Source organism: Saccopteryx leptura, chromosome 7 (genome assembly GCF_036850995.1).
Source record: "Saccopteryx leptura isolate mSacLep1 chromosome 7, mSacLep1_pri_phased_curated, whole genome shotgun sequence".
NCBI classification, from domain to species: Eukaryota; Metazoa; Chordata; class Mammalia; order Chiroptera; family Emballonuridae; genus Saccopteryx; species Saccopteryx leptura.
Window position 1 is genome coordinate 18862376 of NC_089509.1, and position 25132 is coordinate 18887507.

The window sequence follows — 25132 nt, forward strand, 5'->3', positions numbered from 1 at the left end:
AATAGCATTGATAATATTGTATTAATATGGATGGTGCCAGCTGGGTACTGGAAACATTGAGAGGAATACTTTGTAAGGTGTATGCTTGTCTCACCACTATGCTGTACACCTGAAATTAATACAAAACAACATTGAATGTAAATTAAAAAAAAATAATAAAGCCAGTAAAATTGGGAAAAAGAAAAGCAAAAACATTTTACATTTGAATCACAAAACCCAAATGTCATACATATATATATGACGTACTTACAAACTTAATTTGGAAATGTTAAAAAAAATAAAAAGCAAGGTATACCAGACAAAGAAAGTGCAAGGTGGAGGTCAGGCCAGAAAGCATAAATGAGACAAAGGCATACTACTAAAGTTAGAGGATAGAAATCACAATGGGCCCTCAGTGGTAGAGCGTCGGCCTGGTGTACAGGAGTCCCGGGTTCGATTCCTGGCCAGGGCACACAGGAGAGGCACCCATCTGCTTCTCTACCCCACCCCTCTCCTTCCTCTCTGTCTCTCTCTTCCCCTCCCGCAGCCAGGGCTCCATTGGAGCAAAGCTGGCCCGGGCTCTGAGGATGGCTCTGTGGCCTCTGCCTCAGGCGCTAGAATGGCTCTGGTTGCAACAGAGCAACGCCCCAGATGGGCAGAGCATTGCCCCCTGGTGGGCATCCCGGGTGGATCCCAGTCGGGCACATGCGGGAGTCTGACTGCCTGCCTCCCTGTTTCCAACTTCAGAAAAATACAAAAAAAAAAAAAAGAAAAAAAAAAAAGAAAAAGAAAAAAAAGAAATCACAATAAAAATCAGATTAGAGAAAAGAAGAAATGCACCCCCCATGTTTATGGCAGCATTGTTCACAATAGCGAAGATCTGGAAACAGCCCAAGTGTCCGTCACAGGACGAGTGGATAAAAAAGCTTTGGTACATATATACTATGGGATACTACTCAGCCATAAGAAATGATGACATTGGATCACTTACAATAACATGGATGGACCTTGATAACATTATACGGAGTGAAATAAGTAAATCAGAAAAAAACTAAGAACTATATGAATCCATACATAGATGGGACATAAAAATGAGACTCAGAGACATGAACAAGAATGTGATGATGGCAATGGGGATGGGGGGTGGGGGGAGGGGGCGAGGAAGGAGAGAGGGGTTGGGGGAGGGGAGGAGCACAAAGAAAACCAGATAGAAGGTGACAGAAGACAATTTGACTCTGGGTGAAGGGTATACAGCATAATCAAATGTCAAAATAATCTGGAGATGTTTTCTCTCAACATATGTACCCTGATTTATCAATGTCACTGCATTAAATTTAAATAAATTAAAAAAAATCAGATAAGAGAGCACTAATAGTAATAATGCAGAAATTATAGGAGATAAAAGGATAAATGGAGACAATAATTAAATTATTGGTAGAGAAATAAATAGGACACTTCATTTTTAATCTAGAGACGATTGATATGACAAAAAATCTACAAAAATGATCTATATTAACATAATAAGGCACTCTACACAGATTCATACACATACACGTACAGTTTTATATAATTGTGTACATTGTAATCCAAGACTATGCCTTCCTTTAAAATGCCCATTGAGCATTTATGAAAACTGACATTAGGCTACAAAGCCAGCACCCATAAGTAATAAAAACAAACAAATTAAACTAAATTAGAAACACAGACAGGATTTTCTAATCAAAATGTAATAAAATTAAAACAAGCAAACAAAAAAATCTACATAAACATTCTAACTGAATATTAATAAACTACTAAACAACTCTTAGAAGTGGATTTTTTTTTTTTTTTTTTTGCATTTTTCTGAAGCTGGAAACCGGGAGACAGTCAGACAGACACCCGCATGCGCCCGACCGGGATCCACCCGGCACGCCCACCATGGGGCTACGCTCTGCCCACCAGGGGGCGATGCTCTGCCCATCCTGGGCGTCACCATGTTGCAACCAGAGCCACTCTAGCGCCTGAGGCAGAGGCCACAGAGCCATCCCCAGCGCCCGGGCCATTTTTGCTCCAATGGAGCCTTGGCTGCGGGAGGGGAAGAGAGAGACAGAGAGGAAGGCGCGGCGGAGGGGTGGAGAAGCAAATGGGCGCTTCTCCTGTGTGCCCTGGCCGGGAATCAAACCCGGGTCCTCCGCACGCTAGGCCGACGCTCTACCGCTGAGCCAACTGGCCAGGGCCTAGAAGTGGATAATTTTTTAAAGGAAAATACAGCTACCAAAACTAACCCAAGAAGAGATAGAAAATCTAAGCAAGACTAATTTTTTCATGGCAGAAATTAAGAACCATGCACCAAAATTACACCAGACTCAGATGGTTTTACTTGAGATTATAAAAGTAGGTAATTTTAATGGAGTAAAAAAGTGTCTTAGAATAAAGAACAAGGGGAAAAGCTTACAAACATTTTCATAAAATAATAACCACGGTACCAAAACAAAGAAAAATATCTAGAGACCAATTTCACTTATGACTATTGCTTAAAAACTCCTAAATAACAGCAAATAAAAGCCAGCTGCATTAAAAGACCAAGTAGAATTTATTTTGGGAATTCAAGGATGGTTTGAATAGAACGTCTGTTAATTTATTTTTTCACATTCATAGGTTATGGAGAAAAAAAAAAAATCATGATTAACTCTAGAGTCACTGAAAAGACATCTGGTAAAGTAATCTTCTTGCTGAAACCATTCAAGAGAGAATTAATTGCCTGACCTGTGGTGGCACCAGTGGATAAAGCAGGGGTCCCCAAACTATGGCCTGCGGGCCGCATGCGGCCCCCTGAGGCCATTTATCCAGCCCCCACCACACTTCCAGAAGAGGCACCTGTTTCATTGGTGGTCAGTGAGAGGAGCATAGTTCCCATTGAAATACTGGTCAGTTTGTTGATTTAAATTTACTTGTTCTTTATTTTAAATATTGTATTTGTTCCCGTTTTGTTTTTTTACTTTAAAATAAGATATGTGCAGTGTGCATAGGGATTTGTTCATAGTTTTTTTTATAGTCTGGCCCTCCAACAGTCTGAAGGACAGTGAACTGGCCCCCTGTGTAAAAAGTTTGGGGACCCCTGGGATAAAGCATAGATCTGGAATGTTGAGGTTGCCAGTTCAAAAACCCAGGCTTGCACAGTCAAGGCACATACAAGAGGCAACTATTATGAGTTGATATTTCCTGTTCCTCTCACCCTTTCTCTCTCTCTCTCTCTGCCACCTCTCTAAAAAAAAAATCAATAAACAAAACCTATAAAAAAATATATAAAAATATACCCTGTATTGATAAAACTCAGTCATAGAGCTTCCCTCTAAAAAGAAAGGTGGTCCCTGAGTTACTGCAGTCTCGACATCCGACATTTAGTTTACGACTCACTCCATAAACTTAAAAAAATGGAGACTTGAGTGTTTCGGCTTACACTGTCAGTGTCATACTTACAGACTATGTGGGCACACTAGTTTGGCTGCACACAGTGGAAGAATATGCAGTACAGTGTACAGTACAGTACATTTATATCCTTTTCCTTTTCCTGTAGCTTAGTTGTGTTTTTACGTTCTAGGTTATGATTTTACAACTGTGTTAGGATAGGTAAGTGACTTAGGCTAGGGTGTGTTTCGACTTACACCAAAATTTGGGTTATGTCACTGTGGTAGGAATGGAACTGTGTCGTAAACCGAGGACCCCCTTGTACTATTATTACACATTGTACTGCATCAACTGCAAAAGCCAAATTGATGGAGGAAATGGGAAAAGATAAAAATAAAAGTTTATTTTTCATTAAGACTAGAAAAAAACATGTACATATGCCATTTTAGCATTTGCAGATAAAAATCAGTATCTGGAAAATCAAGAGATTCAACTGAACAACTACTAAAGAAATAAAAGATCTCAGTAAGGCACAAAACTAGCATACAAAAATCAATATATACAAACAATGGTTACCAGTTAAAAGATAAAATAGAAAAAAAAAGTCTACCACCATACTTCAAGAAAGAGCCTTCACATTGGCCTGAATCTGAGTGACACGAAGAAAGCCTCTTTTTGACATAAACAAATATGTAACTTGAGCAAAAAATAAATGTTTCTGTTTAAAATGGCTGAGATTGTTTTAGCAGCATAACCTGGATTTTCTAACTGTTGTAATGTTTTCTTGGATAGAAAAAAACATCATAAAGATGTCAATTCTCCTGACCAGGTGGTGGCGCAGTGGATAGAGAATTGGACTGGGATGTAGAGGACCCAGTTTCGAGACCCCAAGGCCACCAGCTTGAGCGCGGGCTCATCTAGTTTGAGCAAAGCTTACCAGCTTGGACCCAAGGTCGCTGGCTTGAGCAAAGGGTTACTTGGTCTGCTGTAGCCCCACGGTCAAGGCACATACAAGAAAGCAATCTATGAACAACTGAGGTGTGGCAAAGAACAACTAATGATTGATGCTTCTCATCTCTCTCCGTTCCTGTCTGTTTGTCCCTATCTATCCCTCTCTTTGATTCTCTCTGTCTCTGTAAAAAAAAAAAAAAAAAAAAAAAAAAAAGATGTCAGTTCTCTATATTAATACATAAATTCAATGTGTTCTCAATGAAAATATTGATATTTTTTGTGTGAGAAAGAGACAGACAGGGACAGACAGGAAGGGAGAGAGATGAGCAGCATCAACTCAGTTGCCGCACCTTAGTTGTTCATTGATTGCTTTCTCATATGTGCCTTGACCAGGGTGGGGTAAGGGGGGGGCCCTCCAGCCGAGCCAGCGACCCTGGGCTACAAGCCAGTGATCATGGGGTCATGTCTGTGATCCCATGCTCAAGTTGATGACCTCATGCTTAAGCTGTTGAGCCAGCACTCAAGCCAGAGACCTCTGAGTTTTAAACCTGGGTCCTCAGGGTGCCAGGCCAATGCACTATCCACTGCATGACCACCTGGTCAAGCTTGGTAAATATTTTTAAAAAACTAAGCCAGAAACTTAAGTTTACAACAGCCAAAAGAGAACAATGCAATGCTACCAGCTGTATTATTAACAATGAAAGGCAAGGGCTCCTATTAATCTCTTATTCCACAAAGATGCCCATTAAATGTCAGGTTAAGTATAAGCTGATGCTTCTCATCTCTCTCCCTTCCTGTCTTTTCCCTCCACTTGCTAAAAAAATAAAAAGGCTGCCCTGGCCGGTTGGCTCAGTGGTAGAGCGTCGGTCTGGTGTGCAGGAGCCCCGGGTTCGATTCCCGGCCAGGGCACACAGGAGAAGCGCTCATCTGCTTCTCCACCCCTTTCCCTCCCTCAGCCAAGGCTCCATTGGAGCATAGTTGGCCTGGGCGCTGAGGAGGGCTTTGTGGCCTCTGCCTCAGGTGCTAGAATGGCTCTGGTTGCAACAGAGCAACACCCCAGATGGGCAGAGCATCACCCCCTGGTGGGCATGCCAGGTGGATCCCTGTCGGGCGCATGTGGGAGTCTGACTGCCTCCCTGTTTCCAACTTCAGAAAAATAAAAAAAAAAAAAAAAAAAAAAGGCTAATGGCAACTTTCTGGTATAAAATTGTTCTTTATCTTGAGCAGGGTGGTCACAAGGAGATATCTATCTATCTATCTATCTATATATATATCTATATCTCTCTCTCTCTCTCAGGGTTGTACACTTTCCTTTATGTAAATTTAAAAAATAGCCAAACCAAAGTCTTTTTCAAACAAAACTTACATTGTCTAATATATAAAATGAGGTATAATCAGGGCAGCTTTGCTTGAAGCAGATGAGGGTTTGAATGCCCTTCTATACTACTCCCCATTTACCCTCAATACCCAATGTCACGTACCTGTAGAAGCCAGGCCTCAAAGAACAGTTTAATAACTATCCATTATACAAACCTAAGGAGATTTCCCTCGAGAGGCCATGGGCCACATTATTATACCTGTATCCCCAGCCCAAAGGTCTAGTACCATATTTCCCCATGTATAAATGTACTCTTTTTTCAAAAAATTTGGGGTCTAAAAACTGAGTGCGTCTTAGACAGTGGTTGTGGCATTTCAAATGCCATAGATGGAACTGAGGACAAGGCAGTATGTGAAGACAGTGATTCGTCATCAGATACAGATGAGGACAAACTAATGGATGGGAGTTTTGACAGTGATGAGAAGTTGTATGAATTTTATGATGAATAAAACTTGAGTTCAATAATTTTATGTAATACATTTACCCCCCAAATTTCAGGCCGCAGAATTATGGTACGTCTTATACATGGGAGTGTTTTATACAGGGGGAATTACAGTATATTGTAGGTTTTAAACAAATGTTTCTTTTTTTTAAAAATTTTTTTTACAGGACAGAGAGAGAGTCAGATAGAGGGACAGATAGGGACAGACAGGAACGGAGAGAGATGAGAAGCATCAATCATCAGTTTTTCGTTGCGACACCGTAGTTGTTCATTGATTGCTTTCTCATATGTGCCATGACCGCGGGCCTTCAGCAGACTGAGCAACCCCCTGCTCGAGCCAGTGACCTTGGGTCCATGCTAGTGAGCTTTCTGCTCAAGCCAGATGAGCCTGTGCTCAAGCTGGCAACCCCGGGGTCTCGAACCTGGGTCCTTCCTCATCCCAGTCCCACGCTCTATCCACTGCACCACCGCCTGGTCAGGCATCAACAAATGTTTCTTGAATAATGGTATTGGCAGTAACTCACCTTTATGCTCTATCCACTGCGCCACCGCCTGGTCAGGCATCAACAAATGTTTCTTGAATAATGGTATTGGCAGTAACTCACCTTTATATGTATTCTATAATCTATGACATGATTACCTCACCACTATTAATTTATACTCAACTAATACTTGAAAACAACCTTCTTCAAGGGAGAAATCCCAAGATCATGTATCCCATGAGCACTCAACAGTTATTAAAAATAAATCTGCAGCAAATACTAATGCCCCAAACCGAAGATAAAAACATAAACCAACAAATCAGTTTCTCTTCCCACCCATGTGTGAAGGTGACTGATACCTCATCGCAGCAGTGCATTCGAGCCATTGCTTCTGAGAGGCGGATCATGCTCTCCAGCTGTCGCACCGTTATCCTCCATGAAGACTTGGTTCCCCCAGAGCCATCCCTCTGGCGGAGACGCTTATACTGTTCCACAATGAAGTCCTCCGACTCTCTGGAAATCTGTTTCAGAACATAACTGAAGTCAGAGCATTTCCACTTGATGGGGGCTGCATTAAACATAGGTTTAAGAACCTTCCAGGTGGACCCTGGCCAGCCAGCTCAGCTGGCTACAGTGTCATCTGGATGTGCCAAGGTTGTGGGTACCTGGTTTGGGTACATACAAGAAGCAACCAATGAATACGTAAGTAAGGGAACAACAAATCGCATTTTTCTCTCTCTAAAATCAATGAATTTAAAAAAAAGAGTCTTCTAGATGGAGATACTTTCGGAAACTGAGAAAGTCAAACCTTTGAAGTCATTAACAAGAAATTAACACAAATATCTTTTAACAGAAACTAATTCTAAGTAGAGGCCTATGAATTCCATGTACTAATTTTATGAACAGGAAGGCAGCAGGGTTAGTATTTAAGCAAATAGCCATTTCAGAAAGATATGTAACAAGCTGTAGCAAAGGGATAAGATACCAAAGCTCACTAAAAAAATTAATGCTCAGGCTATTCCTGAGGCTCAAGGAATTAATTTATGCTATTTTTAAGAAAGAGGTCAATACATATATGTATTATACATGGGCTATTTCAGTAAACCTTATTATTTGTTGAACAGTAACAAGGTGAGGCATACTAAAGAGCAAGGAGCTCAGCATGCCAAGGTCACAGAGCGACCAGCACTCAGTCATGCAGAACAGACTCCTTTACACAAAGGTGACCCATGACCCTCAGTTTTAAATGGCTCACTAAGCTTCTCTTGGGACAGAGTCAATCTCAATATTATAAATAATTAAATGAAAGTGATAAAAAATTAAAATCTAAGAATTACTCCCAAAAGTCAAGCCCAGACAATAGGTGTGTAAATTCGAGGTGTGTAAAAACCTAGAATCAATCAGAAACAAGCAATTTTTTTTCACATTCTATTTTAGGAAAATGCCAGTGAAAACAGATGCATTATGGAGGTTTATTTTACTTATTTATGTTTTTTTTTTAAATGTGCATGTGTGTGTTTGACAGAGACAGAGAGGGACAGATCGGAAGGGAGAGAGATGAGAAGCATCAATTCTTTGTTGTAGCACCTAGTTGTTCGCTGATTGCTTTCTCATATGTGCCTTGACCAGGGGGCTACAGCAAAATGAATGACCCCTTGCTCAAGCTAGTGATCTTGGATTCAAGCTGGTGAGACTTGCTCAAACCAGATGAGCCCATGCGCAAGGTGGCGACCTTGGGGTTCTGAACCTGGGTCCTCCATGTCCCAATCCAACGCTCTATCTACTGCACCACTACTTGGTCAGGCATGTTATGTATTTTTTTTAATGGAGGCTTATTCTAAAAATAAATGTCCAAGTGAGTATCCTGGGTCCAGTGCAGATTCAATCCAGCGAACTATATCAATTACTATAAAACAGCAATCATGTTGATTCACAATTACATAGAAGAATCCAAGTTTCTCCTCAAAGATCTGAGAGTATTCAGTAGCCTACTGATTTAAATGGTAGAAATACAAGGATGTTCTACTTTATTTACTTATTCAAAACTCTTCACCCATAGAAAATTTTTTAGCACCTAACAAGGAAAAATAATGGAATTGTTCAGATATTTTAAAAATGTCCCTTTCTTGCCTGACCAGGCGGTGGTGCAGTGGATAGAGCAACGGACTGGGATGCCAAGGACCCAGGTTCGAGACCCTGAGGTCGCCAGCTTGAACGCTGGCTCATCTGGTTTGAGCAAAAGCTCACTAGCTTTGACCCAAGGTTACTGGCTCAAGCAAGGGGTTACTCAGTCTGCTGAAGGCCCGCGGTCAAGGCACATATGAGAAAGCAATCAATGAACAGCTAAAGTGTCGGAATGTGCAATGAAAAACTAATGATTGATGCTTCTCATCTCTCCGTTCCTGTCTGTCTGTACCTATCTATCCCTCTCTCTGACTCTGTCTCTGTAAAAAAAGAAAAAGGAAAAAAAAGGTCCCTTTCTCAACTCTCTGAAGAGACAAACTGTTCTATAAAACTCCCCCTCATAACTGAGTACAAACAAAAATACCTTAGATTCCGTTTTTTCCACATAATCCTTTCATCTACATGCCACTTTAATATACCCACTATGCTCTATTCCAGCACAAAAAGGGCAGGTTACCTTTGGTTTAAACTGTCTTGCAAAGAGAAGATACCTCCTGATATCATCAAGGGAATAGACACGATCAATTGAATCCTCAATTCTTGAATGCAAGTCTACTATACGCCTGGCAATAGCATAATCTGTAACCTAATTCAAAACAAAAAAAAATCACTTTGATCAGTCACAGCAATATACATTCCAAAGTATATCCTAGGCATTCAGGAATTATTTATAGCTAAAAATAAGCTGTTTTATGACACTGAAAGATGTATTTATAGGTACAAAGTTTCTGAGGAAAGTTTGGTATCAACTTCATTTAAAACCAAGTTTAAATGTTTCCTTGCCCCACTCCAAGAATATTCCTGAAGGAACTAACTGACTTTAATAACAACAGCAAAACTAAAACTTCTATGACCTTATTACCTTAGCATGTTCAGAAACATTAACTAATACAACCTTCACAAAAAACTAATTAAGAAGGACATTATTATCCCTATTTTACAGATGAGTAAATTGAGAGGTTAAATCACTAGAGCCAGGTTCAAACATTTCAGCTTCAGAGCCTGTGCACTAGCCTGTACATATCCCTACTTGTTAGTCTATGAAGATAACACCAAATTATTAACACTGAGAAAAAAAATCCTACAAAAATAAGCAATTTACTCTCAAGTGGTACAGAAAAGAACCATCTAGATATAAAAAGATCCAATGATAAAACAAATGGGGCAAAATGTTAATATGTGAATAAAATAAAAGGTATTTGGGTGTCATATGCACTATTCTATTTCTTACAACTTTTCTGTAAATTTGAAATAATTTCCCATTAAACAGTGAAAACACTAACTGAATGTATTATGTACAAACAGAAATATATAAAGTCAGGCCCTGGCCAGTAGTTCAATTGCTTAGAATATCGTCCTGATAATGCCAAGGTTTGTGGGTTTGAACCTCGTCAGGACATATGCAAAAATCAACTAATGAATGCATAAATAAGCGGAACAACAAATAGATGCTTCTCTCTCTCTCTTAAAAAAAATTCAGGAAGTTAAAAATATGCATTTATGAAATCAGTTAACTCCCAACTATGGGTAGAGATGGGTGAAATATTTATATAAATTTCTGAAGGAAAAAAAACAAACTAAAACATAAAAAGCTAAAATCCTTACAATCACATAATGGAAGGCAGCTTTTAGATAATACTTAAAGTTACACTAAGCAAGAGGCATGCATTGTGTCTAAAGTGATACAGGACTTCCATGCTCAGCAATTAACAGCACAGCCTAGAATACTAGCTTCTACAAACGTCATTTTGTAGTTCTGTGCACATTTGAGCTGTGCAATATTTTTAAATATTTAAGTATAAATAACTCTAATAACATGTTAGAATACAAATAAATATACAAATTTATACTCAATCTTCAAACTGTTCCATCTTAGGGAAAAAAGTGATACTCAATGTCATGAGAAGATATAAGAAGACTAATGACTACTGATTTGGAGAGGAAACAATAAATTTCTTTGGTATTCTAATTTTTTTCAAGCTTACTAACAAAAAAATCTCAACAGAAAAAATTCCTACAATTCTAAATGAGTAAGTTGGGAATTAACTATGTTTCCTTTTTTCTTTTGAAAATTAAAAAACAGTAACATAAACAAAAAGCTTAATATTCCCTTAACACAATTATGTGGAACCAGGAATTCAAGTGACATTGTTTTGAACTGCTTAATAAGCCCTCACCCCATCCTGCCTCTCTGAGAAATGAAAGGTCAGCAGAAACGTGCACAGCAGTTCTAGCGTCCATATTTAAGCCCGTCCTCACTCAATTACACAACCTGGAATAATAAAGGAATTGAAGAGTGACAGCCTATGGTGGTTACCTCATTACATTCATCCACGAGTATAAAGAAAAGATCAAATCGGGACATGATGGGAGCAGACAAATTTATATTCTGTTTCAATGACTTTGATCTGTCATAGTGTCCACCAATTGGGTTTGCTGCTGCCAAAATGGATGTCCTGGCATTCAGAGTAGCCTGACCACAAAAGAAAGAATGAATTGTGATGGGTTTAAAAGACATCTTCAATGACCAATAAACACACAACAAAATGCTTACTTCCTCCCTTAAGTAACTAAACACAAAGCAAAATAGTAAGATACTATTTTTCACTTACTGGGCCTTAAAATTAAAGTTTGATAATTTACAGCACACAGGCACTGTCATATGACAATGGAAAGAAGTTGTGCACACCCTTTAAGCCAGCAATTTCTTGTTAGGAATTTATCTTGCAGCTAGGTACAGGAAGATGTGTGTTCAAATGTTTACAATATTGTTTGTAATCCAAAGGCTGAAAATCACCCAAATGTCACTCTGTAGGAGTCTAATTGGGATATATACAATTGAAATCCATGCAGTACTAAAACCAAAGTGAATCTAAATATGGGCTGAGACAGAAAAATTGCTAAAATAAAAGTATGATGTTAAATGAGAGAGGAACAAACTATATGTATTTGTATAAATATTCCTAAAAGGGGCATGAACTCAGTGTTTGAGTATTTATTAGTCCTGGGAGTTAAAGGGGAAGAATTTTTTCCTTATGTTTCAGTGTACTGCTTAAATTTTCTTTAACAAAGATCATAGAGTGTACTACACAAACCTAGATAGTATAGCCTATTACACACCCACCTACACGGTACCCACCATCCTAGGCTCTATACAAGGACAGCATGTCACTGTACAAAACAACACAAGATTCGGCCCTGGCCTGTTGGCTCAGCGGTAGAGCGTCGGCCTGGCGTGCGGGGGACCCGGGTTCGATTCCTGGCCAGGGCACACAGGAGAAGCGCCCATTTGCTTCTCCACCCCCCTCCCCTCCTTCCTCTCTGTCTCTCTCTTCCCCTCCCGCAGCCAAGGCTCCATTGGAGCAAAGATGGCCCGGGCGCTGGGGATGGCTCCTTGGCCTCTGCCCCAGGCGCTAGAGTGGCTCTGGTCACCGCAGAGCGACGCCCCGGAGGGGCAGATCATCGCCCTTGGTGGGTGTGCCGGGTGGATCCCGGTCGGGCGCATGCAGGATTCTGTCTGACTGTCTCTCCCCATTTCCAGCTTCAGAAAAAAAAATACAAAAAAAAAAAAAAAAAAAGAAAAAAGAAAAACAACACAAGATTCAATCAAGTACAAGAGAAAACGATACAATCAGATTTGGTGAACACAAGATGTATGAATGAGGCAGCTGCCTGCACAACATGGCACACTGTTTCACAGCAAACTTCTTTTTATTGTATTTTTCAAAAGTTAGAAGCGGGGAGGCAGTCAGTCAGATTCCCGCATGTGCCCGACTGGGATCCACCCAGCATGCCCACGAGAGGGCATTGCTCCGTTGCAGCCAGAGCCATTCTAGCGCCTGAGGCGGAGGCCATGGAGCCGTCACCAGCTCCTGGGCCAAATTTGCTCCAATGGAGCCTTGGCTGCGGGAGAGGAAGAGAGAGATAGAGAGAAAGGAGAGAGGGAAGGGTGGAGAAGCAGATGGGTGCTTCTCCATTGTGCCCTGGCTGGGAATTGAACCCAGGACTTCCACAAGTCGGGCTAATGCTCTACTGCTGAGCCAACCAGCCAGGGCCCACAGCAAATTTCTTTTTAAGTAGAAAGAGAACATTCTAAAATATCAATAGAAAGTATAGTATAATAAATGCAAAAGCAGTAACATAGTCATTTATTTTCATTACCAAGTATTATGAACACTATACATAATAGTATGTTAGCCTGACCTGTGGTGCTGCAGTGGATAAAGCATCGACCTGGAACACTGAGGTTGCCAGTTCGAAACCCTGGGCTTGCCTGGTCAAGGCACATATGGGAGTTGATGCTTCCTGTTTCTCCCCCCCTCCCTCTCTCTCTCTCCTCTCTAAAATGAATAAATAAAAAAATCTAAATAAAAGAAAAAGATTAAAAAATTGTAAAAAAAAAAAAAGTATGTTATATTTTATCTGACTGGTAGCACAGATCTGTTTACACCAGCATCACCACAAATGTAATTGTGCTAAGATACTACAACAACTAAGACATCACTAGGTGATAGGAAATTTTCAGTTCCATTATAATCTCACGGGACCACCATCATATATGCAGTACATCCTTGACAGAAAGATTATATGGCACATGACATATTTATTATTTTATTTAAATAGTCTGTAGATTATTTTTGTTATACCATACTTCCCTATGTATAAGATGCACCTTTTTTTGAAAAATGTGGGGTCTAGAAACTGGGTGAGTCTTATACAGTGGTTGTAGATTTTTTTTACTTGCATTTCCTGCTTTTTCGTGCTTGCTTTTGTGCTCATTGTTGAAGACAGTGATTTGTCATCAGACACAGATGAGGACAAGCTAATGGATGGCAGTTTGGACAGTGATGAGAAGTTGTATGAATTTTATGATGAATAAAACGAGTTCAATGACTTTATGTAATACACTTTTTTCCCCAAATTTTGGGTCCCAAAATTAAGGTGTGTCTTATACATGGGAGTGTCTTATACATGGGGAAATACGGTAATTGGAAACATGCTTTATCAAAAAATATAGAAACTTTGTAAAAATTCTGAGAAGTGAAATGCTAAAAATTTCATCAGTACCCTCCACTTCTGTCACAGCAACACATTGACAGCACCTATAATTTGGATTAATAATCCTCATGGCTGTTTTCCATCTCAAAGAACAGCATTTCATGTTGAAACAATGCATTTTATGGAGGTGAATGTCTAGAGCCATCTATGTCTACGAAGTGTGGTGCAGTAGAACAGATGTGGACACGTACCTTCACTCCCGCTTTAGTGATGGAGATGGTCTGCTGCTCCATAGCTTCGTGAATAGCAACTTGATCCCGCACATCCATCTTATCAAACTCATCAATACAACACACACCCTAGAACCAAACAAATCTAGCATAAGAAACTGCCGTTTAGGTCTCAAATGGCAAATAAACTCCAAGTTGGCACCGGAGGCCTTTCCATACGCTAAACAACTGAAAGATAGGTAAATAAGCAACCCTAATTCTCTCTATTAAAGTAAGACAGTATAATAGATCAGAGAGCTAGAAGGAACCATATGCTTCTGACTCACTTTAAACTAAGAGTAAGACTAAAAACATACATTTATTGCTCTTTTACTCAATATAAAGACTTTGTATAAATCTCAGAGTCAGAATTTCTGGGTCACTTCAGCATTGATTTTGGCCACAAAAGTGAAGGGTAAAATTCATAAACAATGTTTATAAGCATGTATAACTACAACTTAGGCCTTCACAGATCTAATCAATGTGAAATATAGATTATTTACTAAAAATGTCTTTTTTTAAAGAACACCTTTTTAATGGAAACGTATTGGCCTTTGCTGTTAGGGTAAAGGCCTATAAAGGCCTATAAGTTACTGATTTCTTTATATCCAAGAATATAAAATGTTCTTACATTATCAGCCAGCATCAAAGCTCCAGCTTCAATGACAAACTCATGAGATTCTTCATCTCTCACCACAGCTGCTGTTAAGCCAGCGGCACTGGAGGCTTTACCACTGGTGTAGACAGCTCGGGGGCTGAACTCCTCCACGTGCCTGTTCAAGGTTATCACACTCATTAATATGACTAAAAAGCATCCTTTCCTGGAATATCACCTAACAGTATTTCTGTCAATAAAGAATTTAAATCTCTCTCTCTTTTTTTTTTTTGTATTTTTCTGAAGCTGGAAACGGGGAGAGACAGTCAGACAGACTCCCGCATGCGCCCAACTGGGATTCACCCGGCACGCCCACCAGGGGGCGATGCTCTGCCCCTCCGGGGCGTCGCTCTGCTGCGACCAGAGTCACTCCAGCGCCCGGGGCAGAGGCCAAGGAGCCATCCCCAGCGCCCGGGCCATCCTTGCTCCAATGGAGCCTCAGCTGCGGGAGGGGAAGAGAAAGACAGAGAGGAAGGAGAAGGGGAGGGGTGGAGAAGCAGATGGACGCCTCTCCCGTGTGGCCCGGCCGGGAATTAAACCCGGGACCCCTGCACGCCAGGCCAACGCTCCACCACTGAGCCAACCAGCCAGGGCCAAGAATTTAAATCTTTTATTAATAAAAAATTTGAGAAAGACATTAAGTATAAGCAATGCATAAATACATGCTATAGACTATAAGGCCATAGACAGAATATAAAGCCCTTCTTTTTTTTTTGGTCACAGAGACAGAGAGAGATAGAGAGTGGGACAGATAGGGACAGACAGGAAGGGAGAGAGATGAAAAGCATCAATTCTTTGTTGTGGCACTTTAGTTGTTCATTGATTGCTTTCTCATATGTGCCTTGACTAGGAGGCTTCAGCAGACCGAGTGATCCTTTGCTCAAGCCAGTGACCTTGGGCTTAGGCTGGTGAGCTTGGCTCAAACCATGTGAGCCTGCACTCAAGCCGGTGACCTCAGGGTTTTGAACCTGGGTCCTCCGCATCCCAGTCTGCCGCTCTATCCACTGCACCACGTGTGGTCTGGTCAGGCTTCTTTGGCCTTTTAAATAGACTTAAATCCATTCCTGTCAAATATAAGATAAAGTTCATCCATGACAAAAACAACTTTAAAAGTGGTTATTAATAAATAGTTTGGCAATCATAATTAGAAGGCTTTGCACTTAAAAAATAAGACAAAACTAGATGTGAGATTTATTCTATAAATGCAAGGTTGGTTTAACAGCTAAAAAATCAGCAATATGCCATATTAATAAGGGGTAAAAACCATCTCAAGAGATGCAGAGAAAAATGTGACAAAATCAGACCTCTTCACGATAAAAATTCAGCAACCTAGGAACATAAGAGACTTTCCTCCAACCTCACAAAGGGCATCTGTAAAACCCACAGCTAACATCATCCTTAAAGCCTGAATGCTTTCACCCTAAGATTAGATCAGGACAAGAAGACACAGATGTCCACTCTACCACTTCTATTCAACATTATATTCAAAGTCTCGTCAGGGCAAAGAAAAAGAACCAGATTTGAAAAAACAACTATCACTATTTGCAGATAACATGATCTTATAAGACAGAAAATTCTATGGAATCCACTAAAATGTCAGAACTAATGAGTTCTTGCCTGACTAGGCAGTAGCACAGTGGATAGAGCGTCAGACTGGGACGCAGAGGACACAGGTTTGAAACCCCAAGGTCACTGGCTTAAGCAAGGGCTCATCCAGCTTTAGTGCAGGGTCGTTGGCTTGAGCGTGGAATCATAGACATGACCCTATGGTCACTGGCTTGAGCCCAAAGGTATGGCTTGAAGCCCAAGGTCGCTGGATTGAGCAAGGGATCACGTGCTCTGCTGTAGGTACCCCCCCACCCCCGCCATCAAGGCACATATGAGAAAGCAATCAACGAACAACTAAGATGCTACAACCAAGACTTGATGGTTTTCATCTCCCCCTTCTTGTCTGTCCCTCTCTCTGTCACACAAAATAGAACTAATGAGTTCTTGCAAGACAAAAAAGATCAGATCATGAACCTTATTTCTATGCAAGTGTAATAAACAACCCAAAAATGAAAATAAAAAAATAGTTCTATTTATAATAGCGTCAAAAAGATTAAAATACTTAGGAATAAGTTTAACAAAAGAAATGGAAGCTCATTCCCTGAAAACTAAAATGTTGTTCAAAGAAATTAAAGAAGGCTGAAATAAATGGAAAGTGTTCCATATTCATGGGTCAGGACACTTAATATTGTTAAAAAGCCAATACACCTCAAATTGATCTACAGATTTGGTGCAATCCGTATTAGTATCACAACTGGCTTCTTTGTAGAAACTGAGAAACTGATCCTAAAATTCATGTGGAAACTTAAGGGACCCAGAATAACCAAAACAACCTAAAAAAGAAGAGTCGAACAACTCACATTTTCTGATTTTGAAACTTACTTTAAAGCTATAGTAATAAGGATAGTGTGGTGCTGCCCCAAGGATAAACACAGAGATTAATATAATTTAGAGTTCAGAAGTAAACCATCACATTTATGATCAAATGATTTCTTACAAGGGAACCAAAACAATTCAATGGGTCAAAAAAATCATCTTGATGTTGGGACAACTGGCCATCTACATGCAAAAGAATAAAGTTAGACCCCTACTTGATACCATATATAAAAATTAACTCAAAATAAATCAAGAATCTGCCTGACCAGGCAGTGGTGCAGTGGATAGAGCATCGGACTGGAATGCAGAGGACCCAGGTTCGAAACCCCAAGGTCGCCAGCTTGAGCTGAAGTTTGCTGGCTTGAGCAAGAGGTCACTCAGTTTGCTGTAGCCCCCCAGTCAAGGCACATATGAGAAAGCAATCAATGAACAACTAAGGTGCCGCAACTAAGAACTGATGCTTCTCATCTCTCTCCCTTCTTGTCTGTCCCTATCTGTTTCTGTCTAAAAAAAAAAAAAAAAAGACTCAAGAATCTAAATTTAAGAGCTAAAATTATCCCAAAGAATCAAAAGCAGGGACTTAAACAGACACTTGCACACCAATGTTCATAGCAGCACTAGTCACAATAGCCCAAAGATAGAAACAACTCAAATGTCCATTGAATGGATAAACAAAATATGACAAATACATACAATTCAGTCTTAAAAAGAAAGGAAATTTGGAGAAATTATACAACATGAATGGTTCTTTAATATACTATGCTGAGTGAAATGAACCAGTCACATGAGGGACTTAGAATAATCAAATTCAGCAACAGAACTGGTAGAATGGTGGTTGCTAGGGGCTGGGGAGAGAGGGAATAAAGGGTTACTGTTTAATGGGAGCAGAGTTTCAGTTTGGGAAGATGAAATATTTCTGGAGCTAGGTGGTGGTAATGGCCGCACAACTTTAATGTACTCAATGCCACTGAACTGTACTTGTAAAAATGTTTAAAATGGTGTAAATTTTACCACACACAAAAAAATGGTAAAAACTTATACACGAATGTTTATAAGCATCATTGCTTATAAAAGCCAAAGCAGAGACATCCAAATGTCTGTTAACCGATGAATGACTAACTAAGTGTGGTATAATGTATGACAGCATATTAGGCAATAAATAAAAGTGAAGTACTGATGCATGTTCCAAAATGGCTGGACCTTGAAAACATTATGTGAAGTGGAAGACGCCAGTTAGTCCCAAAGGACTACACAGCATCTCATTCCATTTCTATGAACTATCCAGACAGAGACAATGAAGTCGATTAGTGGTCACCTATGGGCAGGGGAGAGAATGAAGAGAGATGGCTAGCTGGATACATTATTTCTTTCTAGGTGACGAAAATGTTCTAAATTTCCTTCAATTATGGTTGTGCAACTCTGAATATACTAAAACTACTGAATTGTACGCTTTAAAGAGGAAAATTCTGATACATAAATTATATTGCAAAAATGATGGTAAAAAACCTGCTAACTAAAAGGCTATTTCTAAGACAGTCACGTATAATACAATGCTGTCATCAGAGGCAACACTGTAGTACATCTTTTTCAGGTGGCGGAAGTATTGATGGGGGAGAGGCGGGATCTGGGAGCAGAGAAAACGAAGAGAAAAAAGAATTCATTTTAAGACAGGAATATTATCTTCAAATCTAGAACTAATCCCCAATATAGTTAAAAAAAAATTTCATTTTAACACTTCAAACCAACTAAAAATGTTCTATGTTTTAGAACAGTGCCACATTATGAATTTCCCAAACAAATACAGGAAAGGCATCTGGACATACAGGGTGAGGCAAAAGTAGGTTTACAGGTGTGAGTGCGTGAAACAGTTTATTCTTGTATTATTATTTATCAATTATTGTATTACTTTCTATACAGATAACTGTAAATCTATCTTTGACCCACCCTGTAATAGGAAAATCACACACTTTGCTGTTAAATATATCTTAGTTCTGACTCATGGCTTGGTGTCACTTGTCAGCTCTGAGAAAATAGGCAAGTTACTGAGGCTCAGAGAAGTTTCATTTGCCTCCCTGAAAAAAAGAGGCATAGCCTGCCTGGGTGCTGCTGAGGTAAGACATAACTACACAGGAAATGCTAGCAAAAAATGTCTCATGCTTATAGCACTGCTTTAGAAAGTGTGTCCTGTTTATGAACTTTAAAGTTGTTTGTATTCTTTTTTTTTTTTTTTTTTGTATTTTTCTGAAGCTGGAAACGGGGAGAGACAGTCAGACAGACTCCCGCATGTGCCCGACCAGGATCCACATGGCACGCCCACCAGGGGCGATGCTCTGCCCACCAGGGGGCGATGCTCTGCCCCTCCGGGCTCGCTCTGCCGCGACCAGAGCCACTCTAGCGCCTGGGGCAGAGGCCAAGGAGCCATCCCCAGTGCCCAGGCCATCTTTGTTCCAATGGAGCCTTGGCTGCGGGAGGGGAAGAGAGAGATAGAGAGGAAGGAGGGGGGGGGGGGTAGAGAAGCAAATGGGCGCTTCTCCTATGTGCCCTGGCCGGGAATCGAACCCGGGTCCCCTGCACACCAGGCCGACGCTCTACCGCTGAGCCAACCGGCCAGGGCCTGTTTGTATTCTTAATCTCAGCAATTCTATAGTTGTAATTTACCCAAAGAAAACAAAAAAATAAAGTTGGATACATCACGGTGCTCACTATAATCATTAAAAATAAACTAGGAGAGGCTGAGGAAATGACTTTTTAAGTAACGCACACCAACAAAAACAATTGTGAAACTAAAGAATGGAAAACTATTTAGGGCATATTAAAATAAAAAATATCTATGCTGTGATTTACAACCAATAAAATACATATCTGAATATTCAAAGATTATACAAAGATATTATACAAAGATGAAGAGAGTTCTATGTAGGTATGGGATTATAGGCAATTTTCCCTATTCCAAAAAATGGTAAAATGTTACATTCTACTAAACAAAGTAAGGTGTATTTGCTCTGAGTTATACATCCAACAGTCATAACTCACTCTCCTGCTCCAGTAAAGGCACGCTGACTGCACTCTTGGCAGCACAGACAGCTGGGACTGTGCACACTGTTTCTCCTGCTGTACTGTCTCAAACACTTACTTGAGAAACTGGCTCTTAGCTGTACTTGGGTCACCAACAACGCAAACATTTATGTCCCCTCGAAGAGAGGTTCCTTCCCCCGTTGTCTTTGGAACACCACCAAAGAGCATCAGTAGGACACCCCGTTTTACTTCATCATTGCCTGAAACAGAAACCCAAGGTATTTTCAACTGGAGATTTAACAATATTACAGGAAACTAGAAAAGCATGTTTACCAACCAAAAGAGCAGATAAAGCTGCAGCAAGGCCTAACACTGAAGTAAAAACATCTGGCTTCTAATCTTGGTTCTTGCTCTGTGGACTTGAGTCCCCTTATCCCAATGTCTTCACCTATACTGCAGGTGTTACAGATGCCAATCCTCATCCTTCTAAGAGCCCTGCCCTGTTCACAAGTCCTACTGCCTTACACACAGCTTTTCTCTATGTGGTAGTTCTCAAATATCTCTCCCAGTGAATAAACTATGCTCACCACAGCTTTTCATATTTGCTCGTTCTTTCTGATGGCATGTTTTGCGGTTCTAGCAACAGTTTGAGAAATGGTCCATGACATATCTTTTGTATTACCAACCGTGACCAGTGCTGAATATAAACACATGCTAACTGAACTGACAGGGATTAGACAAAACACTCTATGTGATTTACAGCTGCTTCTAAGAACTATTTATAAATCCAATAAGAAGAAAATGCACAATTAAAAAACATTGGATCTTTAGAAATGTGCTATTGAAAGAAATATTTTTCTGGCTCATTATTATGACTTTCTGTGAATTCCATCAACAAAGTGCTAGGCATATTTACAAAACCACTTCTTAAAAGTAGAAAATTAAAAAACCCATTCCACAAACCAACTTCTCTGACTCATTACCTATGAAAGAAATGTATTAGAGGTCTGAAAGTTTTTAAATAGTCCACAAATTCTTTGATACTCATTTCAAGAAGGAACTTAATCCTCTTATTTCTCACAGCATTTGGTACAAGTGAAGGTATGTAACTTCAGCTAAGCTGTGTAAGTCCCCCCGTGAGTGGACCCCCTATCCCTAGCAAAGCCTTCAGATGACTGAAGCCCTGGCTGATCTCCTGGCTGCAACCTCATAAAGGACTGAGCAGAATGACCAGCCATGCCTCTCAATTCCTGACCCACAGACTGTATGAGTAATGTTTGCTCTTTTAAAACACTAAGTTTTGGGGTAATTTATTATACAGCAATAATGAAGCAGTATAAAAAGAGGACACCCTAAAATCTATAAGTAATTATTAATGTAAATCTCAGTTTAATTTTATTTACCAAATATTTAGATAGGAATAAAAAGGTACTTGTAAATCATTAAAAAGTATATACCTAAGAAAGGTATATACTTGAGTTCTTGTTGAGTTCTTGCCATAACTCTAATTGAGTATGGAAGAATAAAAAAATGGTAAAGCATGACCTGAAAATTTAGTTATATAGCCTCCAAAGAATAGCTTGCAACCAAGGGCCAAGAAAAGTGAAAGAAGAAACCACCAAAGTACAGACATGTACATGTAACCAAGAAATAGCAAGAAATCTCCAGCTTTGAAAATTAAAAGATACTAAAGTAGCATACTGTAATTGCAAAACTATAATTTTGCAGTTTTGTACTAAAGTCAAGAAAAGAAGACTAAATGACCTTTGTTTCTTTTTTAAAAAAATTGTGGTAATATACATATAACATAAAATTTATCATTTCAACTATGTTTAACTGTATATTTCAGTGGAATTAAGTACATTCACTATGTTTTATAACCACCATCCCTATCAATTTCTAGAGCTTTTCATCATCCCAAACAGAAACTCTACCTTTCAATGGTAACTCCCCAGGCCCGCCCCAACCCCGGTACTCTCTTTACTTGCAGTCTCTACAAATTTGCCTATTCTAGGTACCTCATTTTATGTGGAATGATATATTTGTCTTTTAAAAAATGACTTAAAGACCTACTAAAAAACTTTCATGATCTGATTTGTGCGCTTTAAGCAATCATGTCTTGACTGATGTCTTTGTCATTCTATAATAATTCTCTTGGATTTCAAGTCTATGCCACAGACGGATGGAAGCCTTACCGTGTATAGTAGGGAACAGGCTGGTGCAGAGATTGTGGTACAGGTTTTTATCCTGGCTCATCTCAAACACTTTCTCCCACTCCTTCACGGTCATTTGGTTCTTAATGCTCTCAGCTGTCTGCTCCTCATCTCGGAGCTCTTTCCCTCCAAACTGAGGGAATGGAGAAAGGAGAAATATTAGTATAGAAATGGTCAAAATAATGCGAAAGAGAATAAACTTTCACCACGAACAAAATACAGTCTGGAAGGTCAACTTCAGAAACATGCTGACTACAAAGTTTTAAAAAAAATCTCCAAAGTAAGGCCTAAGTTAATCAAAATCCTGAAGACTTTGTCAGTATCCTATGAATTAAAAACAACATGAGAGCTACCATCACTGTTTTGTACTGCTATCTAAATAAATTTGAACGGTCACGAGGTGAGCTATAATGAAATGTTAGCCAAAGACACAAAGATGAACATCAAGTGACAGGACAGTATTTTGTGTACTTCTCTTGTTCCAAAGCTGGACTATTTTCCAGACTCTTTCTACCTGTTTTCCCATTCAGGACACAGAATCAAATTCTGGACAACCATCACACCAAGGGTCTACACCCTCAGAAAGCAATTTACTTCCCAAATGAATATTTGTACTTCCTCCAGGAGCATGAAAGACAAATTGTGATGATTAAAAATAAAAAACCGCCTGACCAGGTGGTGGCACAATGGATAGAGCATCGTACTGGGATGCGGAGGACCCAGGTTCGAGACCCCGAGGTCGCCAGCTTGAGCACAGGCTCATCTGGTTTGAGCAAAGACCCGCCAGCTTGGACCCAAGGTCGCTGGCTTGAGCAATGGGTTACTCGGTCTGCTGAAGGCCCACGGTCAAGGCACATATGAGAAAGCAATCAATGAACAACTAAGGTGTCGCAACAAAAAACTGATGATTGATGCTTCTCATCTCTCTCCATCCCTGTCTGTCCCTATCATCCCTCTCTCTGACTCTGTCTCTGTAAATAAATAAATAAATAAATAAATAAATAAATAAATAAAATAAATAAATAAAAAAACTCCTTCGGGGATAATTTGTACCAATGCTTTTAAAGCAATGAGCTCTTACATGAAAACAAAACTTTTCCTTGTCAGGAAGACAGACATGAGAAGATTTAATTTTAAAACTAAAAGAAAAAGAAAAAAAAATCTCAACAAGCCCCTACCTTGACTAGATAACTAGGTGTTTCAGAAACCGGTAACTTTGTGGCAGCCTTGGGGGAGGAAGCATTCTTTCTCAAGCTTTGCCATTCTATTAAGACTCACGCCTTGGCCGGTTGGCTCAGCGGTAGAGCGTCGGCCTGGCGTGCGGGGGACCCGGGTTCGATTCCCGGCCAGGGCACACAGGAGAAGCGCCCATTTGCTTCTCCACCCCCCACCTTCCTCTCTGTCTCTCTCTTCCCCTCCCACAGCCAAGGCTTCATTGGAGCAAAGATGGCCCGGGCGCTGGGGGTGGCTCCTTGGCCTCTGCCCCAGGCGCTAGAGTGGCTCTGGTCGCGGCAGAGTGACGCCCCGGAGGGGCAGAGCATCCCCCCTGGTGGGCAGAGCTTCGCCTCTGGTGGGCGTGCCGGGTGGATCCCGGTTGGGCGCATGCGGGAGTCTGTCTGACTGTCTCTCCCCGTTTCCAGCTTCAGAAAAATAAGACTCACCCTTGGGTTGGTTGGTGCCACACAACAGGCAAGAAAGACCAGCCTGTATGAAAGGTCCCTAACACCAAGGGCCCGAAGTCCTCGAATGCCTTCTGTCTCATATCCATCAACACCACTGACACGAGAATTACTTTCTGCACGTGCTCCTGAAAGATTAAGTGATAAGTTGGTTCACAGGTCAAATACTGAAGGTACTGTACTGAGAGTCAAAATTGCTCAAATAAAACCTAGAAATCCAAAGATTTAATTTAGGATGAATTTTTGTAGCAAAATTAATTTGCCTTTGTTCTCATCATAGCTCCTTATTTTTCCTCTGATTGGCAGCCAAAAATAAGATAAGGAAGATACAAGAAGCTAGATATTCTGCAGTGCGGGTAACAGAATTTCTTCAATTTGAGCCTTGTATCACCAACCTGGTGTGCTAAGCTTAGATACATCAGGCACAACAATTAGTGTCCCTGTAAAGTCACACTTGTCACCAGCCTGAGCTGATTCCACAGCTTCAGCCCTCAAGATCACTTCTAAACTGCGTGGGATACTTCCTCGAGGAAGCTCAGCTTGAGTCTCTTGAATACGAACCTATAACAAAGACAAATAGCCAAGTATAAGAGCTCTTATTCAAATGCCATATAATCTAAATTAAATGCCACAAATATTGACATGTTCTAAACTACCTTACCGTTTGCAGACTTTTGACATATTCCATCGTTTATCGTAAAAATTCTCTACCCTAAAACATATCAATTTGATAAAAGATTATACCTATTTAAAATCTTCACTTTTACTCTCATTAATATAGAACAGTTTCTCTTTTCTCTCTTTGTCCAAATTGACTATGTAGTTAAATATCTGTTCTGTGTTCCAGCTTCCTCTTAACTTTTCAGGGAAATTTTATGAAAAAAATCATGTAATTTATGCCATTTCAATGCAACTGTTAATACTACCTAAACACACATATCACACATATTTTACTGTATTTGAAAAAATAAAGAGTAAATATCAAGATATTTCATCCCTAACTATTTAAGCACCCATCACCTATGAATAAAGACAATCTCCTGTGTAACCACAATGCCATCATCACACTAAGAGAA

The 25132-nt window shown here is 40.1% G+C and overlaps 1 protein-coding gene across 1 annotated transcript in view; it reads right to left on the bottom strand.

Moving 5' to 3' along the window:
* The window catches only part of MCM6 (minichromosome maintenance complex component 6), a 55272-nt gene that overhangs the window by 13454 nt on the left and 16686 nt on the right, over nucleotides 1–25132 (bottom strand). The window contains exons 5-13 of the mRNA XM_066345531.1: nucleotides 24452–24617; nucleotides 24039–24184; nucleotides 22360–22510; nucleotides 20283–20424; nucleotides 14702–14843; nucleotides 14053–14160; nucleotides 11121–11276; nucleotides 9261–9389; nucleotides 6979–7140 (exon numbers count right to left, since the gene is read on the bottom strand). Coding sequence (XP_066201628.1) covers nucleotides 6979–7140; nucleotides 9261–9389; nucleotides 11121–11276; nucleotides 14053–14160; nucleotides 14702–14843; nucleotides 20283–20424; nucleotides 22360–22510; nucleotides 24039–24184; nucleotides 24452–24617 — 1302 coding nt within the window. The remainder of the gene's footprint in view (nucleotides 1–6978; nucleotides 7141–9260; nucleotides 9390–11120; nucleotides 11277–14052; nucleotides 14161–14701; nucleotides 14844–20282; nucleotides 20425–22359; nucleotides 22511–24038; nucleotides 24185–24451; nucleotides 24618–25132) is intronic.